Raw genomic sequence first — 21357 nt, 5'->3', positions numbered from 1 at the left:
TGTTTTGTGTACTATTGATTACATGTTTGTGAACATGCTGAAACAGTGTAACCCATGCAATCATTATAGAGCTAAAAGCAAAAATGTTTTTAATGTCCCCAGAAAAAGATCAATATCAAAGCATGTAATTGCATATATCGGTTTGCTGATAGAAAAATGTTTCTCATTGCTATCCAAATGGTAACCTAGTGAAATAATACCAGAAACTTACTGGAAAGTGCTGTTCATTTTATTTTGTTCTCTATTAATACATATGTTATGGTTATTCACAATGATATAGGTTTAACTGGGTGTAATTAAAACACTGTATAATAATATTTTTTTCCAAAACTAATATATGGAAATATTATTTACCATAAAGTTTGAACTGGTAAGTTCCATTCAGAAATTTTAATTGACAGATGAGGTGAGCAATACTTTGTTTCAGGAAATGTAATTCTGTATTGATAATACCCCTGATGTCTAGAAACAAAGATCTCATATTCTGGAAAGAAAAGAGGATATAGTTGGAGGAGGGTGCATGTCACTTGGAACCATTGTATGAGGGGGAGGAAGGAAAGTGAAGATTACAGTAAAGCCCATCTTTTATCTGTATCTGTGTTTTTCCTCATGAAAGATTGATCTGCTCAACTCATGTCATTTAACATTTTTTCTCCGCTGAAGCTTTAACCATTCCCATATATTACTTTAAAAAAAAGGCCACTTGCATGTCTGTAATTACATCTTGGGTGGTAGACTCACAAATGAACTCTGCTACTCTTACTTCACTCTCTCACTCACTCACTCACATATACCAAGTTTGGTTGAAATTGTTTCAATCATTTCAGATTTATGCCTATACCAACAGTTTCGAACCACCACCACCCAGAAATGGGGATGGCAGCAGTGTTTTTCCCCATAGTATTTTCTTTTCTAGACAGTAAGCCATTTATGTGCTATGTTTGGTTTATATTTTGTCATGCATGCCCGAGTTATACATACTTGCCAAATCCACCCCTTCCTTACACTCATCACCATCCCTAGAAGTACTTGACCGGTCCTTCCACCCCAACAATGGGAAATACAGGATGGAATAATGACAATAGTACGAAAAGGATAGATGGCTACTCATCATATAGGGGTGATGCTGACTAGCAGATAGGCAGAACAGAAAGACTGTCAAACAGGTAAGGTTTCAGCCAAAAAGGCCTTCGTCGGCATTAACAGCTGACCTTGGCAGCCAGACGCTGCAGTCGTTTGTTGAGTTTTTGTGTGTGTGTGTGTGTGTGTGTGTGTGTGTGTGTGTGTGTGTGTGTGTGTGTGTGTGTGTGTGTGGGGTCTAATTTCGATGAAGGCCTTTTTGGTAATAAGCTTACCCGTTTGACAGTCATTTTGTTGTGCGTTTCGCTACATTGGATATTATTTTCTTGGTACTAGTGTGTTGTTAGAAAGTGATAATGTACAAATTCATTATTTATAGTATCCATTGTGGTAACATTTACAACATTTGCTTCTAGATTGATCTTATGGGCCACAGTATATATGAATTCAGCCATCCATGTGACCACGAGGAAATTAAAGAGATTCTCTCCATCAAGACTCCAGTTGTGCCTTCTATTCCACGTTCTTTCTTCATTAGGATGAAGTGCACTTTGACTAGCAAAGGCAGAAATGTAAATATAAAGTCAGCTACTTATAAGGTGAGTTGAATATAAAATACACATTATACCCACATAATTGTTTTTCACTGTTTTATTATTACTGTGCAACTAAAGTTGATGGTAGTATGCAGAAGAATTGCAGAAAAAGTGTTTAATGTTAAGATAATACAGTTGAGTCATCTTTTCTCTAATGGCGACACCACCACCACCACCACCACCACCACCACCACCCCAACAGTCACATGACCACTACCATTAACCTTCCGTCGGGCGCGGCTGGTCAAATTGATATACCTCGAAGTTTACTGTATATTATTTGTCAATGAGTGGGAACACTGATGCCTACTCGCTAGTAGCTAGCCTTTTCCGAACGCTTGTCATTGTTGTGTGCTTCAGTGTCGATATGACTGCTCTGTTGTCGATATATGTGCTGATTGATCAGTTTGATACATTGCTCCCATTCATGTTGCATTTCAACAATTCATTTCTTTGGTTATCAACATAACTTAGTAAGTAGTACAATGTTAATATACAATGTGTAATGCACTTATTTTCTTTTTGGACCGTTTAATCGTCAGTTAAGAATGTTTGAGTATCAGGTATCAAATTGATACACTGCGCCTGACTGTGTTATTTTATAGGAATTTTATCATTTTAGGTGTGAGACACTTGATCATGGCAGGCTACAGTAAGACGTACAACCTCCTTGACCCAAATCATGTTGCAGAAATACAAAAAATGTTGTTCGATGAGGGAAATACAAAAAATGTTGTTCGATGAGGATAATGAAGTTCAAGAGGATTTTGCAGATGAAGTAGACACAGATTGTGATGATGCAGTTGAAGTTCAGCAGGAAGATTCAGAAACAGAGGAAAATGACAGTGAAAACGACGAGGAAGTACTTGAAGAAAGCCAGCATTATTATACTGGAAGGGACAAAGAGAGAAAATGGAATAAAGTTCCACCATCCCAGAGAGTACGTTTCAGGGCCCACAATATTATTCGAAAGTTACCTGGTCCTATAGGTGCGGCGAAAGCATTGAGAACGCCTTTGGAATGTTGGAATTGCCTCATAGATGACGACATTTTGTCGATTATAGTTCTATATACCAATCAGTATATTGAGAGCATCAAAGCTTCTTTTCAGCGAAAGAGTGACGTAAAACCTATAGATATTATTGAATTAAAAGCTTTCATTGGTCTTCTGTTTTTGGCTGGTGTTAACAAAAGTAACAGACAAAACTTAGAAGATCTGTGGGGAAATGATGGGGATGGAATTGAAAAATTTCGTCTCGTTATGAACATAAAACGTTTCAAATTCATCATGCGGTGCCTTAGATTTGACAATTGTGTGACTCGTGATGAAAGGAGAAAATTAGACAAGATAACAGCGATTCGGGAAATATTTTCTCTGTTTGTACAGAGTTGCCAGAAATCCTACACCCTCGTAGAAAACGTTACAGTAGATGAGAAACTTGAAGGATTCCGTGGAAGGTGCAGTTTTCGCGAATACATACCTAGCAAACCAAACAAATATGGAATTAAGATATATGCTCTTGTGGATTCCCAAGTATTTTATCTCTATAATCTTGAAATATACGCTGGTCTGCAGCCAGAAGGATTGTACCATGTTAGCAATAAACCTTCAGATGTTGTTTTGCGACTACGTGAACCAATTTATCAGTCAGGTCGGAATGTGACAGCAGACAATTGGTTTACTAGTATTCGTTTGATAGAAGAGCTAAGAAGAAAAAAATCTTTCTTTTGTTGGTACGATGAAGAAAAACAAGTGTGAGATTCCTCTGGAGTTTGCTACCAGTACAGGCAGGGCTGTCCATAGTTCACTTTTTGGCTTCAAGAAAGGGGAAGTGTGTTAACTTGGCAAGTTTGCATGAAGATAATTCAGTAGATGCTGACACTGGAGATAAACAGAAGCTATCCATTGTGACATTTTACAATAGCACCAAAGGTGGAGTTGACACTACAGATAAGTTGACCGCTTCATACAGTATAGCAAGAAATGTGTGCCGTTGGCCCATGGTCATATTTTTTGCAATGATCAATATGAGTGGAATCAATTCACAAGTAATTTACTATGGCAACAACGAGAATTTTATCCGAAGAAAGGCATTCCTGAAGCAACTCTCACATGCGTTAGTTCTACCTCACTTGGTTCGTAGAAGCTTGGACACCTCAGGAATTCACAGAGATCTTCAACTGCGGCTGCAACAATATAGGCCAACGTGTGAAGAAGAAGCAGAAGACACAAGCAGAAACGAAGAACAAGGGACTGGGATCAAGAGGAAAAGGTGTAATACCTGCACAGAAAAAAAAAAAGACTGACAAAATGTGTCAGAAGCCTATCTGTGTGACACACATTGAACCTTTTTGCTCTGAATGCGGAAAAATTCCGCATTTGTTACCACAGTCAAAAAGTGACGATGAAACAAATGAATGAGTTGTAATATCATTGTTGTTCTGCTCCGGTGTCATAATAGCCTTTCTGTAAAGATAATTGTCATTTGTAATGTGTTTTATTTGTGAAATATAAGAAAGAAGCAAATGAAAAAGTGACGTTTTTATCATTTGTTACTAAAGCCCAACATTGACGATAAGAAATCTGAATGATGAATATTTCTACTGCAGTTGTGCTCGTATGTCATCTTTGTCAGTCTTTAAATATATTTGGCACTCATAATATGTTTTGTGAACAGAATTTAATAAATGATCACGTGAATAAACGGTGTGATCAATTTGATACACCGTGCACGATCTCGCTGCGACAAACACCGCGCCCAACAGAAGGTTAACAATTAGTCTTACCAAGAACAAGTAATAAGCACTAGAACACCTGAAAAGAGGTGAGAAGAGTGGGAACCATCTCAGATCAGAAGCACTGATACAGGAGAAGTGGTAGTAAATAAGTAACACATTTGCAAGAAATAGATTAGTATTGTAGGAAGAGACATTGAAGAAGAGTACCTATCAGTTGCTGAAAATTAGTACCAAATATTCAGTTCAGGAGGTGGTCAACTTGAAATAATGCTTTGTATGCTAAGTGAAGCAAAGCATAACTAAATCATCTCCAAGCTTTTTTTCAAAACAAAAAGTGTGTCCCACCTCCAGTAATCCTGTTGCCAATGTAGAAAATAAATTCATTTCTTAAAATTACCAAATATGCAGCAACCAGTCACAAAATCATGTTTTATTTATTCACTTTTGCAAATCGATTTCAATTGATTAACAGCCATCATCGGTGCTTTCAACCAATATGTGCCCTGAGTAGTTTATATTGGCTGAAAGCACCGATGATGGCTGTTAATCAATTGAAATCGATTTGCAAAAGTGAATAAATAAAACATGATTTTGCAACTGGTTGCTGTATATTTGGTAATTTTATGGTTTACGGTCGCTGCACGACTTGGGAACCGCATGGAGCCCACCATTCATAACTTCATTTCTTTTAAAGCCTCCAGTTAGTTCACACTATTCCACCAGAATAATATAATTATTTTGATGGAAACTAGACTAGACGTCACACTTCGCAGCCATAATTTCCATAGTGAAGCAATGTTCTCTTCAGTGACTAATGAAGAAGGCCAACTTGAGTATAAAGCATATCTGAGGGTGAACTGATGCCACTGAAATTATTCGCAGTCTCTGAAAGAATGTGACAGTTTGTCAGAGAATCTTCTCCATACAGCAAAGCTGTTTCCTCAGAAGTCAGTTATGTAAAATAATAATAATAATAATAATAATAATAATAATAATAATAAAGTTCCTTATATGTGGCAAGTGGTAACACCTCTTGATACTGTTTGGGGGGAGGGGGGAAGAGGGAGATCTGGATCCTGGCTCCAAGTATCTGTAATATACACGTCTGTGAATTTGCCTCCTGTGTAGAACTGCATTCACTCTTGTGTAAAACTGCAGTTGTTCCATTCTTTTCTTCATTTAATTGAATGGCCTGAAAGCCTATGGGGGCAGTAATATTGCTCTGCCAATCTCAGGTCAGCACTAGCAGTTTGATAGTTTAGCGATCACATTTCTACCTTCAAGTGCAAGCAGATGTTTTCATGAGTTGGCAGAACTCTGCCCAGACACTTTTAAATGTACTTTTCCTCTGTGAATATCTTTTAGTCTTCCAATATCATACATTTGACAGCATTCTTACAATGAAGACAGCAATTGTCTTTTGTGAATGAACAGGGCTCTTTTTCTATTTTTAAACTCCCACAGTTTGTTCTCCTTTTTTTGTTATATCCTGTCACTCATTACATCTAAACTCTGCAAACCACTGTGAGGTGCATGGGCGAGGGTATGTCCAATTGTACCTGTTATTAGGGTTTCTTCCTGTTCCATTCACGCGTGGAGCATGGGAAGAATGATTGTTTGAATGCCTCTGTGTGTGCAGTAATTATTCTAATCTTATCCTAACGATCACTATGTGGGCAATATGTAGGAGGTTGCAGTATATTCCTAGACAAATCATTTAAAGCTGGTTCTTGAAACCTGATTAACAAACTTTCTTGGGATAGTATACGTCTTTCTTCAAAAGTCTTCCAGATCAGTTTCTTCATCATCTCTGCGACACTCTCCACAGATTATGTCAACCTGTGTCCATTTGTGCTGCCCTTCTCTGTATGAGCTCAATATCCCCTGTAGTCCTATGTGATACAGGTCCCACACACTTGAGCAATATTCTAGAATGAATGATTTGTAAGCAATCTCTTTTGTAGATTGATTGTAGTTCCCCATTATTCCACCAATAAACTGAAGTCTACCACCTGCTTTATCCATGACTGAACCTATGTGATCATGCCATTTCATGTCCCTATAAACTGTTAACTTACATTAAAGTGACATGTTCCACATCATATGAAATGTCACATTCATGATCTATGGAACAAGGATTAATGTATCTATGGTATTTGTACAAGTTGGTCATTCCTGACTCATTGATATTGTAGTCACTAGGATACTACATTTTTCTGTTTTGTGAATTTCAAATTTTACATTTCTGAACATTTAAAGCAAGTTGCCAATCCGTGCAGCACTTATTGCGGAGACATAGCATCTTCCGAGTTTGAGTCTTGGTCTGGCACACAGTTTCAATTTGCCAGGAAGTTTCATATCAACAACACTGTCCCAAAGAGTGAAAATTTCACTCTAGACTAAGCAGTCTTACTGTTATAAAATTTTACCCTAAAGAAATGGAGTTATTGCATAAAGGATGAAGCTGCAATACGACCCAGCATTTAATGATGCTAATATTAAATCTGAAATTGCCTATAGTAAAGCACATTATGATTATGATATGCCAACATTACCAACAGTTTTTAACAGACCCACTACAGGAGTATAGAAGTTGTAGAAATAATAATTATGAAATCATTAATTAATTTAAAAGCACCAACAATAAAATGTGATCACCTGATGCTAGAGAGATAAAAGCAGTCAAAGGTGGTACAATTGTAGTTATGCATGAAGATGACTGTATTACAAAACAAAAGAATTTTTCAGAGCGAATAACATTGTGAGAGTAGAAAGATGAACAACAAACAAAATTGAGACACTTATTAAATATGCAGTTACGAAAAGTGATTTTCACTTTTTGATAAGGGAATGAATAATTGTATACTAATGCTCAGCAAGCACCTAAACTGGGAGCACAACCCAAAATAAGCAGATAAGGAATTCCTATTGGATCTGCTGTAAATTATAGAAATAGTCCAGCATACTTACTTATTAGAAATAACCAATAAACTGCTTAGCTATTACTATACATACACCAAGAAATACATAGTTAAAAATACCATGGATCTAATAAAACAGAATAAAGACTCAATTTACCACTTATTGAAACCATAAACAACATAAGAAATAAAATGAAACAAGGTTAGCCAACCATGAATACATGAACTGAACAATGTCCTAGACATAGTGCTATCACACAAATATTCCACTCTCCGAGGAAAGAGAGGCAAGCAGAATGATGTGGTGGCTCCAGGAAGCTGCCTTGCAGGAAGATCATTTAGAAAATAAACTTTTCAGCGAACAAATCCAAAGGGCTGATAAAGTCACTTATTACTGACATAAAATATGGTAAATGAAATACACAGAAAGAAAATCCAGCCTAATTAAAAAAAAGTGAAATAATGTTAGTGAAGGTAGGCAAGAATTTGGCAGTATTAATGTTAAAATTCTGCAAAGAGAATGATAGGAAATAACATAATACACAGAACACACAAAAGTCAGAAATGCGACTCGTCAGGAATGCATAAAATTGTGACAAGTTCTACAGTGCACAATACAATGAAAATTTACTGTAAGATACAACAAACATATAAATCAAAGCAACAAACTACCTATCTACATTTAGTACTGCCCATGCAAACCAAGTTGACACTTTGTGCAGTGGCTGATGAGAATGACCATAATTGGGAAATGCCTTTACAGTTGCTTCCATCAGCCACTTGACGTGCGTGGACAGTAAGCTTCTTTGAGAGAATGGACACTGTACACTAAATGAAGCACTAATATTTCAATTTTTCATAGAGTCAAAAAAGGAAGGTACATGAACATCTTAGAGGAAACAGAAATCTACATACATTTGACAACGAAATGAAACAACATTTTAAATGATCAAACAGAACTTAGAAATATTAAGCAAAAATGAGAACTTTGACAAAATTCTTATCAGTAATAGACAATTCGGAACAAAATACAATCCTAAATTTAATGTGCAATATAAACGGATATATCAGATATATAAATGTAACAAAACAAAAGTAGATCTAATTGAAAAATAACCTCTCAAGATCTTACAACATAAGTAAAAAAATATAATTACAACAAAACATGGTGTGTTTGTGACACTTACAATAGAATGAACCATTACTCAAAACCGGTAGTGTAAATAAAATATATAAAAATAAGCTTTGGTGAATTATTGTTAGAACAGCATGCATTTCATGCAACTTGTTGAGGCTGCAGAAATATATTGACAGCAGTTAATTGCATCTATGTGACAGGCTAGGGCTGGGTGTCAAGCTCTCGCATGGTCATTGAAGTTGAAGTTTCTTCTCCTTAGATGTCATTATCAACTCAATATGATACAATCAGAAGTAGTCATTTCACACCACCATAAACTACTTCCTTTAACAGCCACTGATATTCACACAGCCTGCAAAGCTATGTTCCACAACTGCTTAATATTCTGCTATTGACAAGTAAAGCAATCACCCATTTATCACTAGCACTCAGTTGATGAGACTCTTATTTTATTAAGTTTTGCTCTTTTATCTTTTTATATTCCAGTAATGCTACCTGTTACTACAAGAGGAGCCTCTGCATCCTTCTAGGAAATGTTATTGGCACTAGTTGCTTGAGATGTTCATAAAAAAATAATTCAGTCCCTGTGTAGATACAGTTGTTAAAATGTTCCGAATTTGAATATAATCAATTGTATGTGTTGTTTTGCATTTCGTCTCTTTCAAATTTCTCTCTGCCTATGCCCCAGTGATGGTTCAAAGTTAACAATTGTGGATTATAATGTATCACGAATTTAAGTACATTTTCATAATCCTGTCACCGGTCTGATGTAAGAGAGTAAGATACTTATTTGTAAGGCTAAACGAGACCAAAATTACCTTCAAGTGCATATGGTACTATTCTGTCACATATTATTATGCAGGTTCAGGATGAAGCAGGCTGATCTCTTGCTCATTTAGACTTCCAAGTCTTTTTCAACTGTTCCAGAAAATTCGCAGTAGTCTAGAACATTGATGGGTGAATTCAAATAGAAAATCAGCATATCTAATTCCTTTCTTCTCAGTGACATAATGACAGCACCAGCATGGAACTGAATCGGTAGCTGTGTATAAATGAAAACAATTTGTTGAATGGATTATGACAAGTTGACCGGTAGTTGAAGACATTTGCCAAGGAAATCATCTGTGGTAACTGAACTCTTTTCCATTGGAATGGGGCTGGAAAAGACAGTTCTCACATTTAGAGAACAGAAAATCACTGACACAGCAACATTCCCAAGTGTCAATGAACGATCTTCATGAAACTTGGAGGGTATGTAGAGGAGGCAGAATAGTGCAATATGTATTTTTCTGTTTGTGCCTAATTTCACTTTTAAGAGTTAAAACAAACCCCAAAAGGTAATTTGGAATATTAGATTTGGAGAGAATGTCTTCAAAACAGTGGTGTATAAAAAATGTTTCTCGTATAAAAGTTGACATGTATATAATGTTCCTGAAAACTCTACAATCAAATTTCATAATAATTTTAAATTTTGCAAAATACCCCACTGCCATTAATTAATTCTGAAGTATGAAAAAAATTATTGTAACATAAATTAAAGAATCTTCCAAGCTACATACATCCATTTGTAATACACTGAGTTGGTGTGCCATGGGATAGTGATATGCACGTATACAGAAGGTGGTGGTATAGTATAAATAAGGTATAAAAGGGAGTGCATTGGTAGAATTGTTGTTTGTACTCAGTTGATTCATATCAAAAGGTTCACGATGTGATTATGGCCACACAATAGGAATTAACAGACTTTGAGCACGGAAGGGTAGTTGTTGCTAGGTGCATGGGACATTCCATTTTGGAAATTGTTAGGGAATTCAATATTCCAGGATCCACAGTGTCAAAAGTGTGCTACAAATACAAAGTTTCAAGCATTACCACTCACCACAGAAAATGCAGTGGCCTTCACTTAATGACCGAGAACAGCGGCATTTGAGTAGAGTTGTCAGTGCTAACAGACAAAGCAACACAGTGTGAAATAACCCCAAAAATCCATGTGGAACATACAATGAAATAACCCCAAAAATCCATGTGGAACATACAATGAATGTATATATTAGGACAGTGCAGTGTAGTTTGTTGTTGATGGGCTATGGCAGCAGATGATCAATGCGAATACCTTTGCTAAAAGCATGACATCGCTTGCAGTGCCTCTCATGGGCTCATGACCATATCGGTTGGACCCTAGGTGACTGGAAAACTGTGGCCTGGTGAGATGAGTCCCAATTTAGTTGATAAGAGCTGGCAATAGTATTAGTGTGTGGTGCAGATCCCACAAGCCATGGAACCAAGTCGTCAGCAAGGCACTATGGAAGCTGGTGGTGGCTCCATGACAATGTGGGCCATGTTTACATGGAATGGACTGAGTCCTCAGTCCAAATGAAGCGATCATTGACTGGAAATGGTTGTGTATGGCTTCTTGGAGACCATTTGCAGCCAAACAACGATGGAATTTATATGGATGACAGCATGCCATGTCACCGGGCCACAGTTGTTTGAGAATGGTTTGAAGGATATTCTCGACAGTTTGAGTGAATGATTTGGCCCCCAGATAACCTGACATGAATCCTATTGAACATTTATGGGACATAATTGAGAGGTAAGTTCACGCACAAAATCCTGCACCAACAACATGTTCGCAATTATGGATGGCTATAGGACATGGCCCAATATTTCTGCAAGGGACTTCCAACGTCTATTTGAGTCCATGCCACATTGAGTTGCTGCACTACTCCAGGCAAAAGGAAGCATGACATGATATTGGGAGGTATCCCATGAGTTTTGTCACCACTGTGTAAAGCCGGTTTCTGAAATACCATTTTTGTAAAATAAGCTGTACACGCTGTGCTGTAAGAGTATTTTCAACATACCTGACTAAAATATCAGAACATTCATTATTAGTGTAATTATTTATTTTACTGATACTTGTTTTATGTTTTAAATTATTGTTTTATGTTTCACATGCAATTTTTTTTAGTTTACCATTTCACATGAGTATATTTTGTTAATTAAAAAAAATAAATAACTCATTGTTATGACACAAAATCATTGCAGTAGTAGTTTTAAAAGAATGTCCTTGCGACGCCATCTAAATCTGGTAAACAAAATGTATGGCCAGGTCAAACGATATTCGAAAGATGTTTTCTTTCCCATCGAGAGAGAAAAATGTGTATTATTGTTAGATTTGTAGGGCTGCCAATGTGAAAGAAGAAAAAAAGCGTGAAATGTAAAATAACAATTTAAAACATAAAACAAATATCAGTAAAAGTAATAAGTAGGCTAATAATGAATGTTTAGAGATTTTAATTAGGTATAATGAAAGTACTCTGACAGCACATTGTGTACAGCTTATTTTCCAGCAATGATATTTCAGAAACCAACTTTATTACACATTGAGTCACGTTGTAACAAAAGTTTTCATTTTCCATGATTAATTAATGGTGATGGAGTGTTTTGCAAAATTGTAAATTATTATAAAATTTGATTATACAGTTATCAAGAATGTTAATTATGTATCAACTTTTACATGGGGAAAATTTGTTATATATCATTGTTTCAAAGATATTCCTTCCAAATCTAGTATGCCAAATTATCATTTGGGGTGAATTTTAGCCCTTCAAAGTGAAAATGGCTATCAACCAAAAAATGTATACTGCATTATTTTGTTCCCTCTACCCACCCTCCAGGTTTCATGAGAGTTGTTTATTGGCAGTTGGAAACATCTGTGCCAAACAAATGCACATATGATACAATCAAGAAAGTTATGAGCCTGGAAGAACTGTGGTACATGCTGGAACTGTTGGGTAGACAGTAAACACAAATCCTATATGCTTATTATTGGTGTGTATTTCTTCTCCAGAGAGGACACTGTACTTTAAAAGTGCACGATTTACCATTCAGTTTCTAATTTGTTCTGAGTGTGCAAAACTTTCAACTATTTCCTAGGCTATTTCCATTCATACTAGGCTTGCTCTCCCCCCTTATTCTACTTCTCAGTGAATAAAACTTATTCCATTTGGCTGACTGACCAGTTTTATGTTGAAAAATGTATCAAATTGGTGGTGGTGATTTTTTTATGTCAGCGGTGTGGTATCTCTTGTCAACTTTTGGGACAAATAATTTGGTACACAAATTCCCATGTAGAATCACTCCAGTTCATGTACCCATGGAAATGCTAAGTTTCTCTGAAATTCAGTGTGTTTGTTGATCTGTTAACTTCCTTTACAACTGGCTGGATAAGTCATTTCAAAGGCCTACAGAAGGCATACCATCTCCAACAAAGTTACGTGTACCATAGAACTGTGATCTTCAAATCAACAGTTGGGTTGCAGAAAGCTTTATATTTATATAATTTAAATGAATTTTAGCGCACCAGCAATAAACAGAGATTGCAGTCTATTTAAAAGCTGTTGGTGTGTTCTTATATAATACTAATCTTAACAGATGCAGTGATCACCAGAGATGCAGTGGAGGTCTTTTTTGCATTTTCAGGTTATTCATTGCACTGGCCATGTGCTTCCTGGTACTTCTGGTAAAAAGAAGATCAAGTCGGAGAGCAGTGGCGAGTGCAGTAGTGACAGTGATTGTTCCACAGTTGATCAGCAGCACTGTCTTGTGGCCATTGGTGAACCAATTCCACATCCTTCAAACATTGAAATTCCACTCGACAAGCAAACCTTCTTGAGCAAGCACAGTTTGGACATGAAGTTTACTTACGCTGATGAAAAGTGAGTACAGCTTTTTCATATAGTGTAATGCAGCAATAGTATTGAATAATTTATTAACCCACAGAGTTTCTTTGCTGCTGCTAGTCAGTGTTTATTGACAACTAATGCACATAGTGCTATTGTATTTACCCCGTTAGTTTTTGCATTTGTGACAAATGCTCGTAAAATAATTACGATTGTATGTTTTACACTATTAACACTTACAGATATTTTGATTGCATAAGGCATCAATGAAATTGAACTACTCCGAAGAAAGCACTCCAGTTATCTTGACTTCATATTTTTGTAATTTATGTATTATATCAAAGAATAATTCATGTGGAAATTGTTAACAAATTATGTTATCATACTTTTTCCCATGTATCAATCTTTCTTTTAAATATTTTGAATATCAATAATAGGTGCTCATAGAATATCTTCATAGTGATGTAAAAATTTAGAAAATGTAAGAAGTTAAAGAAATGAACATTTTGTAACTGATCAGATGCCTGGATCATATCTGTACAGAAGATACTAACTGTAACAGTACCTTAAGTTTTAGGCACATTTTGTGTGTTGCTATTACTATTTTACATTGAAAATGAGCTAACAATAGTGAATCCAATGCAGATTTTCTTCTCCTTAAAGTAGCCTGCATTGAAGAAGGGATACCCATTAGCAGGTGTTAACTGAACCATTTTTAATGTTAAGATCACAGTTTTTGTCTGCTTCAAGTGCAGGTTGTTTCATTTGCTGATGATGCACAGGGATAACAAGTGTCAGTAATCATCTTTTGTAGGCTCAAATTTATCTAAATTTACTGTCATGGTTGAGTTGTGTGTTGGATGAAATAACATATTTTCTTGACTAATGTTGGAAGTTAAGAATTTCCTGAATTTGAAAGTAAGTGTCTCTGTAATACACTGTGCTTTCAAGTGATGTCCCCCATTGTATGTTGCAGAAATAAGGAATATCAAAAGTGATATTTTTTATAAAATATATGAATTATGCGACCAGTTTTGACACTACGTTAGGGTCATCTTCAGGCCCCTATGAAAACTGCATTGTGATATCCAACCCTTAGTGCATTGTGACAAGTAGTATGTTTACACTGGTCTCATGGATTTCTACTTACATGATGTGTGCACCCTAGCCATCTGAAAACGGCTGCCAAATATAAATGTAGATCCATGAGACCATACATGGTACATGTCTTGATGCACTGAGCATTGGATATCACCATTCATTTTGCATAGGGACCTGAAGATGACACTAATGTACTGTCAAAACTGGTTGTGTAATTAATATATCTTATAAAAGTATGACTTTTGGTGTTCCTTATTTCTACAGGTTTATGTCTCATGTCCACTTCAGTGATGTATCATCAAAAAACCTGTTGGAAGTCGTTGAGTCTTTCTGTAACACTGTCCAAACATACCATAATATACTGTTCTGCCTTATGTCATGATTCTAGGCAGGCCAATTGTATAGAGAAGTTGTTACCATACTTTTGCATAGTAACATGTTATGTATCATATCGAAAAGCATAGGTCTCCAAACTAGTCCCTGGAGGTTGCCAACAGGTAAATACTAAAACTCAATAAAGGAAAGAAGTGCAGAATTCAGTTGGTTTCTTTTTCAATAGGCTTTAAGCGAAACTTAAAAAAAAAAAAAGTGATGAACCCAAAGCATTCACTCATAATTTCAAAGGTTTCTTTGGAGGGTACACTCGTTCTGTTCTGTATAGGGGTTCCTCAAAGTAATTGAGGAAATTTCTCTGTAATATTCTGTTTATGTGTATAATCTCTCACTTTTTTATTTTTAATAATTCTTTAATTTTTTTTAAATTTCTAATCAGCATTCTGTAGACTATATACAAACTTGTTCCATGACCAAGTAACTTTGGCTCACATGGTCCCACAAACCTGATAAATAAAGAAACAAATTGTTTATTGGTTCCTACTGTGGCATTGCCTAGCTGAGCAGCAAGAGGGGGAAACGTGTTTTGTGAAGAAAGGCACCACTTCCACATTTCTTTATGGACTGTTCACTGTATGATATGTGCTGCTAAGCAACCATTCTATAAATCCATAATTGCTTTGAATTCTCAACTCTCGTCACTTTTATTAGTCTAATGCCATTGCTTTTTATGTCAAACCCTTGTCCAAGATTTCATTAATGTGTATTTTTACGAAGAGCTGCTTGGTCATGTTAACAAATATCTAGATCTTGTCCTGAACAGTCATGGTGTCATAAACTTATCCTGATGCTATGAAATGTCTCTGTATTGATTATTGAAGTTGATAGCCAGTTACTGAATACAGTCTTCTTAAGTGCTCAATGATCACTGGAGCTCAGTTGATATTGCTTTCAGATTGTGTTTGTCTGATATGTTATCCACTGTTATGGTGTTAGAGGCAGTGTGTCAGTCTATATTTAGTTCAATTGAAGGGTCAAAAATCTGGTGTCTGATATGTACATCATATTTACCTAATCCTGTTTGGATGTCTTTGATCTTTGCAGAATAGTTTTGCGTGCTCTGCAACTGTGGATGTTTTACCTTCATTTTAAGTCACTGTAACCACATTTGTTGTTACGATAGGTTTGTGTGTACTTGTACCAGCTATATAGAACAGGCCAGTAGTGTCTCAGTAGAAAAAGAGAAACAGAAAACATTGTGTGTTGATATAAAATAACAAACAAGGAGTGTGTTCATAATGATTGTTGTGTAGTTCTTCAGACAGTGCTATCCCTCCCTACTTAAGCTTCCATATCCTTTTTTCATTTTTGACACTTATTAATTCGTGTGTTGTGTGACAGGAACTAAAATAGTTGACATGGCTACTAGGTAATGCAATGTTTATTTGTGAAACGTTGGTGTCTGCCTCTGGCTGCTGACCTGGAACTGCGAGTGCAGTTTGCATGCACTTCTTGAACTACGTATTAGACTTGATGTCCAACCCATCTTCAACAGTAATGTAATGCAGTGTAATGCAGTTATACAGATGAGCTCCAGTGATCATTGAGCACTTAAGAAGACTGTATTCAGTAACTGGAAGATGTGTGCCTGCATGATTGTCAGACTCTTGATCTCATTCACAACTCTGAAGTATTTAGCAGTGTTTGTTCAGAGCCACACTAGACTGGCATTTGGGATGGGGACAGTTCAAATCAGCATCCAGCCATCTAGATTAAGGTTTTCCATGTATTTCCCTAAATCGCTCCGGGCAAATGCGGGGATGGTTCCTTTGGAAGATCACGGGTAATTTCCTTCCCCATCCTCAATGCATTCCTTTATTCTCCTGCAAATGCAAAAGGAAAGAGGGAAAAAGATTTTGGTACACTGTACATATGACACAAGAAAGAAAGAAAATTTCATTCTTGTCGCTGAGCTTTTGCTCCATCTTTATTGATCTTAATGTTGATGGGACATTATACCCTAATACTTCTTCTTTGTCCAGAGCAATCTAAGGCGGGATGATCAGATAAATGTAAGTGTTAGGGAGGGCAGCTACCAGGTGGAGGTTTATTAGAATGATGTTGAAGAGGTGTAAGTGATACCCGAAGGTGTCTGCTAACAAACCCCTCACTGTACCAATACTAAATTATTATTTGTTAAGCTGGGCCCTTACCAGATTGAATTAATGTATGAGATATAGCTGAAGAAGAGCTGCACAGTTCAGCAATGGTTTGCTTCAACAGTATAAGTGGTGCAAAGAACACTTAATAAATTCCAGTAAGATACATTGCTTGCAAGAATGGAGCCTTACTTTCAAAATTTTGAGATTCTTCCTTTCTCTATGATCTGACAAAACATTTTAATTCATCCTTCATTCATCTCATATAATCAGCTCACCAGTAAAATTAACGAAAAAAAGTGTGTACACAGAAATAGAAACACTCCTTTCTCAGAGTGCATTTGGAGCCAGAAGGAGGGAAAAATATTTTATTATGCTATACATAGGATACAAGAAACAAATAAAATTTATGCTTGCCACCCACTGTCTCAAACTGTATCCCAATATACTGTATGTAGATGAAGTTAGGTCCACTGAAAACAAAGTCATATGAGGTGTTGATGCTCAGTGGAAGAATTTATGAAGGATGACCTGGTAATTTCTGTACACGTACGTCATGAGATGAATAAACCACAGTTCACAACACACACCTTTTGCCACAGTTCATAAGACGGCAGTATAGATATAGATTACTGCAGTGAGCAGGTTGTGCTTATGCAACAAACTACACAGTTCCTGTTTCTCAAAAGCAATAAGTTTTTTCTATTTTTGGTCATTACATCATACAGTTGCATTGTTCTTTCTGTTATAGGTAAATCATGTATTTGACAACTTTTGTTTCTTCATGTAATTTTCTTTCCAGTTGTTTCTTAATTTGTGGAGAGTCAAGTGCAATTCACTTTCTGTGTCTCACTAGATTTTAAATGAATTGTGATGCTTTACAGTTATTAGTAGCTGTATTTGTTGCAAAGATATAGTGTCATTCAATTTCATGCTGAGTGAGTTGGCACAGTGTTGACACTCTGGACTCAGGTTTAGAAAGACTGGAATGCAAACCCCATTCTGGCCACTCAAAACTATTTTTTTTCTATGCTTACCTTAAATGATTTGAGGCACAACTAAAATTATTCCTTGAATAAGGCCATGGGCAGGTTCCTATCTAATTCTTGTTTGACCCCACTGCCAACAAATTTGTATTTTTAGAAGGAAGGCTATGTAATACAAAACATTAATAAAAACCTGCTACTTACTATATAACAGAGATGTTGAGTCATAGACATGCATGACAAAAAGACTACTAAACATACAAGCTTGTGGCCAAAAGGCCGTTTTCTGAAACAGACAACATACACAGGCACATTCACACAAATACACAAATGAAGCTCATACAGACGTGACCACTGTCTCTGGCTGCTGGGGCCAGACTGCCAGACCAGCAGCCAGAGATAGTGGTCATGTGTGCCAAAAAAAGAGGGAAACATTCCACGTGGAAAAAATATATCTAAAAAGAAAGATGATGAGACTTACCAAACAAAAGCGCTGGCAGGTCGATAGACACACAAACAAACACAAATATACACACAAAATTCAAGCTTTCGCAACAAACTGTTGCCTCATCAGGAAAGAGGGAAGGAGAGGGAAAGACGAAAGGATGTGGGTTTTAAGGGAGAGGGTAAGGAGTCATTCCAATCCCGGGAGCGGAAAGACTTACCTTAGGGGGAAAAAAGGACAGGTATACACTCGCACACACACACATATCCATCCACACATACAGACACAAGCAGACATATTGGTCTTTAAATATGTCTGCTTGTGTCTGTATGTGTGGATGGATATGTGTGTGTGTGCGAGTGTATACCTGTCCTTTTTTCCCCCTAAGGTAAGTCTTTCCGCTCCCGGGATTGGAATGACTCCTTACCCTCTCCCTTAAAACCCACATCCTTTCGTCTTTCCCTCTCCTTCCCTCTTTCCTGATGAGGCAACAGTTTGTTGCGAAAGCTTGAATTTTGTGTGTATATTTGTGTTTGTTTGTGTGTCTATCGACCTGCCAGCGCTTTTGTTTGGCAAGTCTCATCATCTTTCTTTTTATATATATATATATATATATATATATATATATATATATATATATATAATTTTTGTGTGTGTGTGTGTGTGTGTGTGTGTGTGTGTGTGTGTGTGTTCATTTAAGAAGGCCTTCTGGCCAAAAGCATACATGTTTAGTAGTCTTTTTGTGGAACCTGTCTGCGACTCAACATCTCTGTTATATGAGTAGAATCTGTCCTTTTAATCATATTGTCATTATTCCATCCTGGATTTTCCATTGTGTGATTGATAAAAACATTGTGTTTCAGCATCGGACAGTTCTTGGGATTCCACCCAGATGATTTAATTGGGAAGTCGGTTTATGAATATCATCATGCTATGGACAGGGATGCAATAGAAAAAGGATTTAAAAGCTGTAAGTGGCAAAATCTTTCTTGATAGTATATTTGCTAATGTAAATACTTAAGGAATGAGGGAGTGGGAGTAACTTGTAGCAACACAGAAATAAAAATATTTTAAGTTCTGTTCACTTTGTTTAAAAGTATGAAATTTCAAGGACTTGGGGTTTCATTCTTATAGTAATTTACTTGTAAGAATACACGTTTCTGATCTTAAATTATGTCTTAATTTGACGTATGTTGACTCTCATGCAGTTTCACTCTAACTGCTACCAGCAATGAGTGGGTTTTGATTCATTATTTGAGGAAAGACATCATTCTACTGGGCAATATTTCAAAATTGTACTTTATTCATCATATCAATTTTGGATAAGGCCCATTTTCAAATGTCTCAGTTAGCAGATGTGGATACATTGTCCTCACCTTGTCATCCACAAATGAGAATGGTGTATCCACAGGTATTATAGATGCACTGGAAACTGGCCAGGTCTGAAACTAGTAGTGCTGAATAAAGTACAATTTTAAAATACAATCTGATGGAATGATACATTTTCTCAGATTTAGTGAGGCTGTGGTGTCCACCCAGAAGAAAATCGATTCATAATCTTGGAGCTAAAGCTTGAAATAACCTTCTGACCACCATTATTAAAATTTTTTGCTGTTTCCCATAAACTATTTCCTTTGTATTATTAATGGGCAGTTTCCATAGAATCATTTGTTTTAACTCCACAGACAGGCAAGAACACACACAAAGTTTTAACGGGTTTAATGAGAACACGAAACTGAGGTTCCATACAAGTCCCAAAGTACAATCAAGGCAGTTTGCACACCACAATTTACTGTTAGTTCCCGAGAGTTGAGTCCAAGTAACTAAGATGAATGTACAATAGGGAATGAGAGAGTGAGGGAGAGAGAGAGAGAGAGAGAGAGAGAGAGAGAGAGAGAGAGAGTGCTCTCCACTCTGGGGTTATACGTTTTTTGTTTGTTTGCTAACTTTATTGGCATTAATCATCAGTGGCACATGCAGATCACGATGTGAAGCTGTCTTCTGATGTTTGGTAATGCCACCTCCTGGTGGCTGGTACTGCACCACCTGGTGCCCGTTTGGGCGAATTGAATAGTAACAGCTTGCATTGGCGTGTATTCAATGGTTATGGCAGCTGCAGCGGAAGCACTGATAAGGCAATGATGAGATGGCATGAACCAGGCATCCCTCCTCCATACTGTGAGCTGTGGCAAGACAAGCAAACAGAAAGAAGCTCTCTGTTGCTGACATCAGGAGAGTAGGGCTGGAAGTGGCCCTGATCATGAAGACTCCATGACTCCATCATGGATGAACACTGGGCAGTGTGGTGGTAGCAGCCAGTAGACGCTCTGATGCCAGAGTGGAAGTCGTGGGAGCATCTGGCTTGTGGGGCTGGGAGTGAGAAAGTGTTGGATCCACCCAGCAGCTGCACCTGAGGAAAGATTCTTCTGCCACCATCCCTGACAATTATGCAGAGGGATGAAATAAACAGCAGATGAGGATGCTGGGGGATGGGGGAGGGCAAAGAGGACAACAGCACAGGAAGCCAGGGTAAAGAGGGAGGAGGTGCCCTGAGAGGCAGAGGAAAGTAAGTAAAACCAGGATCTGACAGATGGAATGGCAAGGGAGGTGCACAAGGGGGACAGTAGGAGTTCCTCCCCCGCCCACAGGTGTAGCGAGCTGGGATGGCAGACCATCAGCCTGTCACCTGAATACAGTGTGAAGTTGCACCACCCCCACTGCTCGTGGATGACTGCCGGAATCCACTGTTTGTGAAGACTGAAGGCACTCATGAACCCAGACAGGGGTCCTGGGCATGTAATGTGGTGACAGCCACAGCAGGAGGGTTAGCAAGGTGTGTGCCCTTGAAGCAACTCTGCCAGCAGGTGTGGATCTGTAAGAATGAAGAAAACACTTGAGCATTTCTTCTGCTGGAATGTCCTTGATGTACTTCGTCATCTGTGTTTCAGAGTTTTGTATGAGACCTTCTGTCTCACCATTGGACTGTGGGTGAAATGTGGGCACTTGATGGATTGGGTGCCATGCTGGGTGCAAAATTCTTTAAAGGTCTGAGAGATGAACTGCAGCCTGTTATCCATTGTGAGAGTGTGGGGAGTACCTTCAGTGGAAAAAATCCAGGCAAAGGCATGTACAGTAGGCTCCACCATCATGCAGCAGACTTGAGGATGTTTGGGA

General features: G+C 37.4%; 1 protein-coding gene across 3 annotated transcripts in view; it reads left to right on the top strand.

Moving 5' to 3' along the window:
* LOC126192404 (protein similar) overlaps positions 1–21357 on the top strand; it is a 734705-nt gene that overhangs the window by 420075 nt on the left and 293273 nt on the right. For all 3 annotated transcript variants that reach the window (XM_049932602.1, XM_049932600.1, XM_049932601.1), the window contains exons 4-6: positions 1497–1679; positions 12960–13195; positions 19047–19153. In XM_049932602.1, coding sequence (XP_049788559.1) covers positions 1497–1679; positions 12960–13195; positions 19047–19153 — 526 coding nt within the window. The remainder of the gene's footprint in view (positions 1–1496; positions 1680–12959; positions 13196–19046; positions 19154–21357) is intronic.

This window comes from Schistocerca nitens, chromosome 1 (assembly GCF_023898315.1).
Source record: "Schistocerca nitens isolate TAMUIC-IGC-003100 chromosome 1, iqSchNite1.1, whole genome shotgun sequence".
NCBI lineage: Eukaryota > Metazoa > Arthropoda > Insecta > Orthoptera > Acrididae > Schistocerca > Schistocerca nitens.
This window is presented reverse-complemented; position numbering and strand designations above follow the sequence as displayed.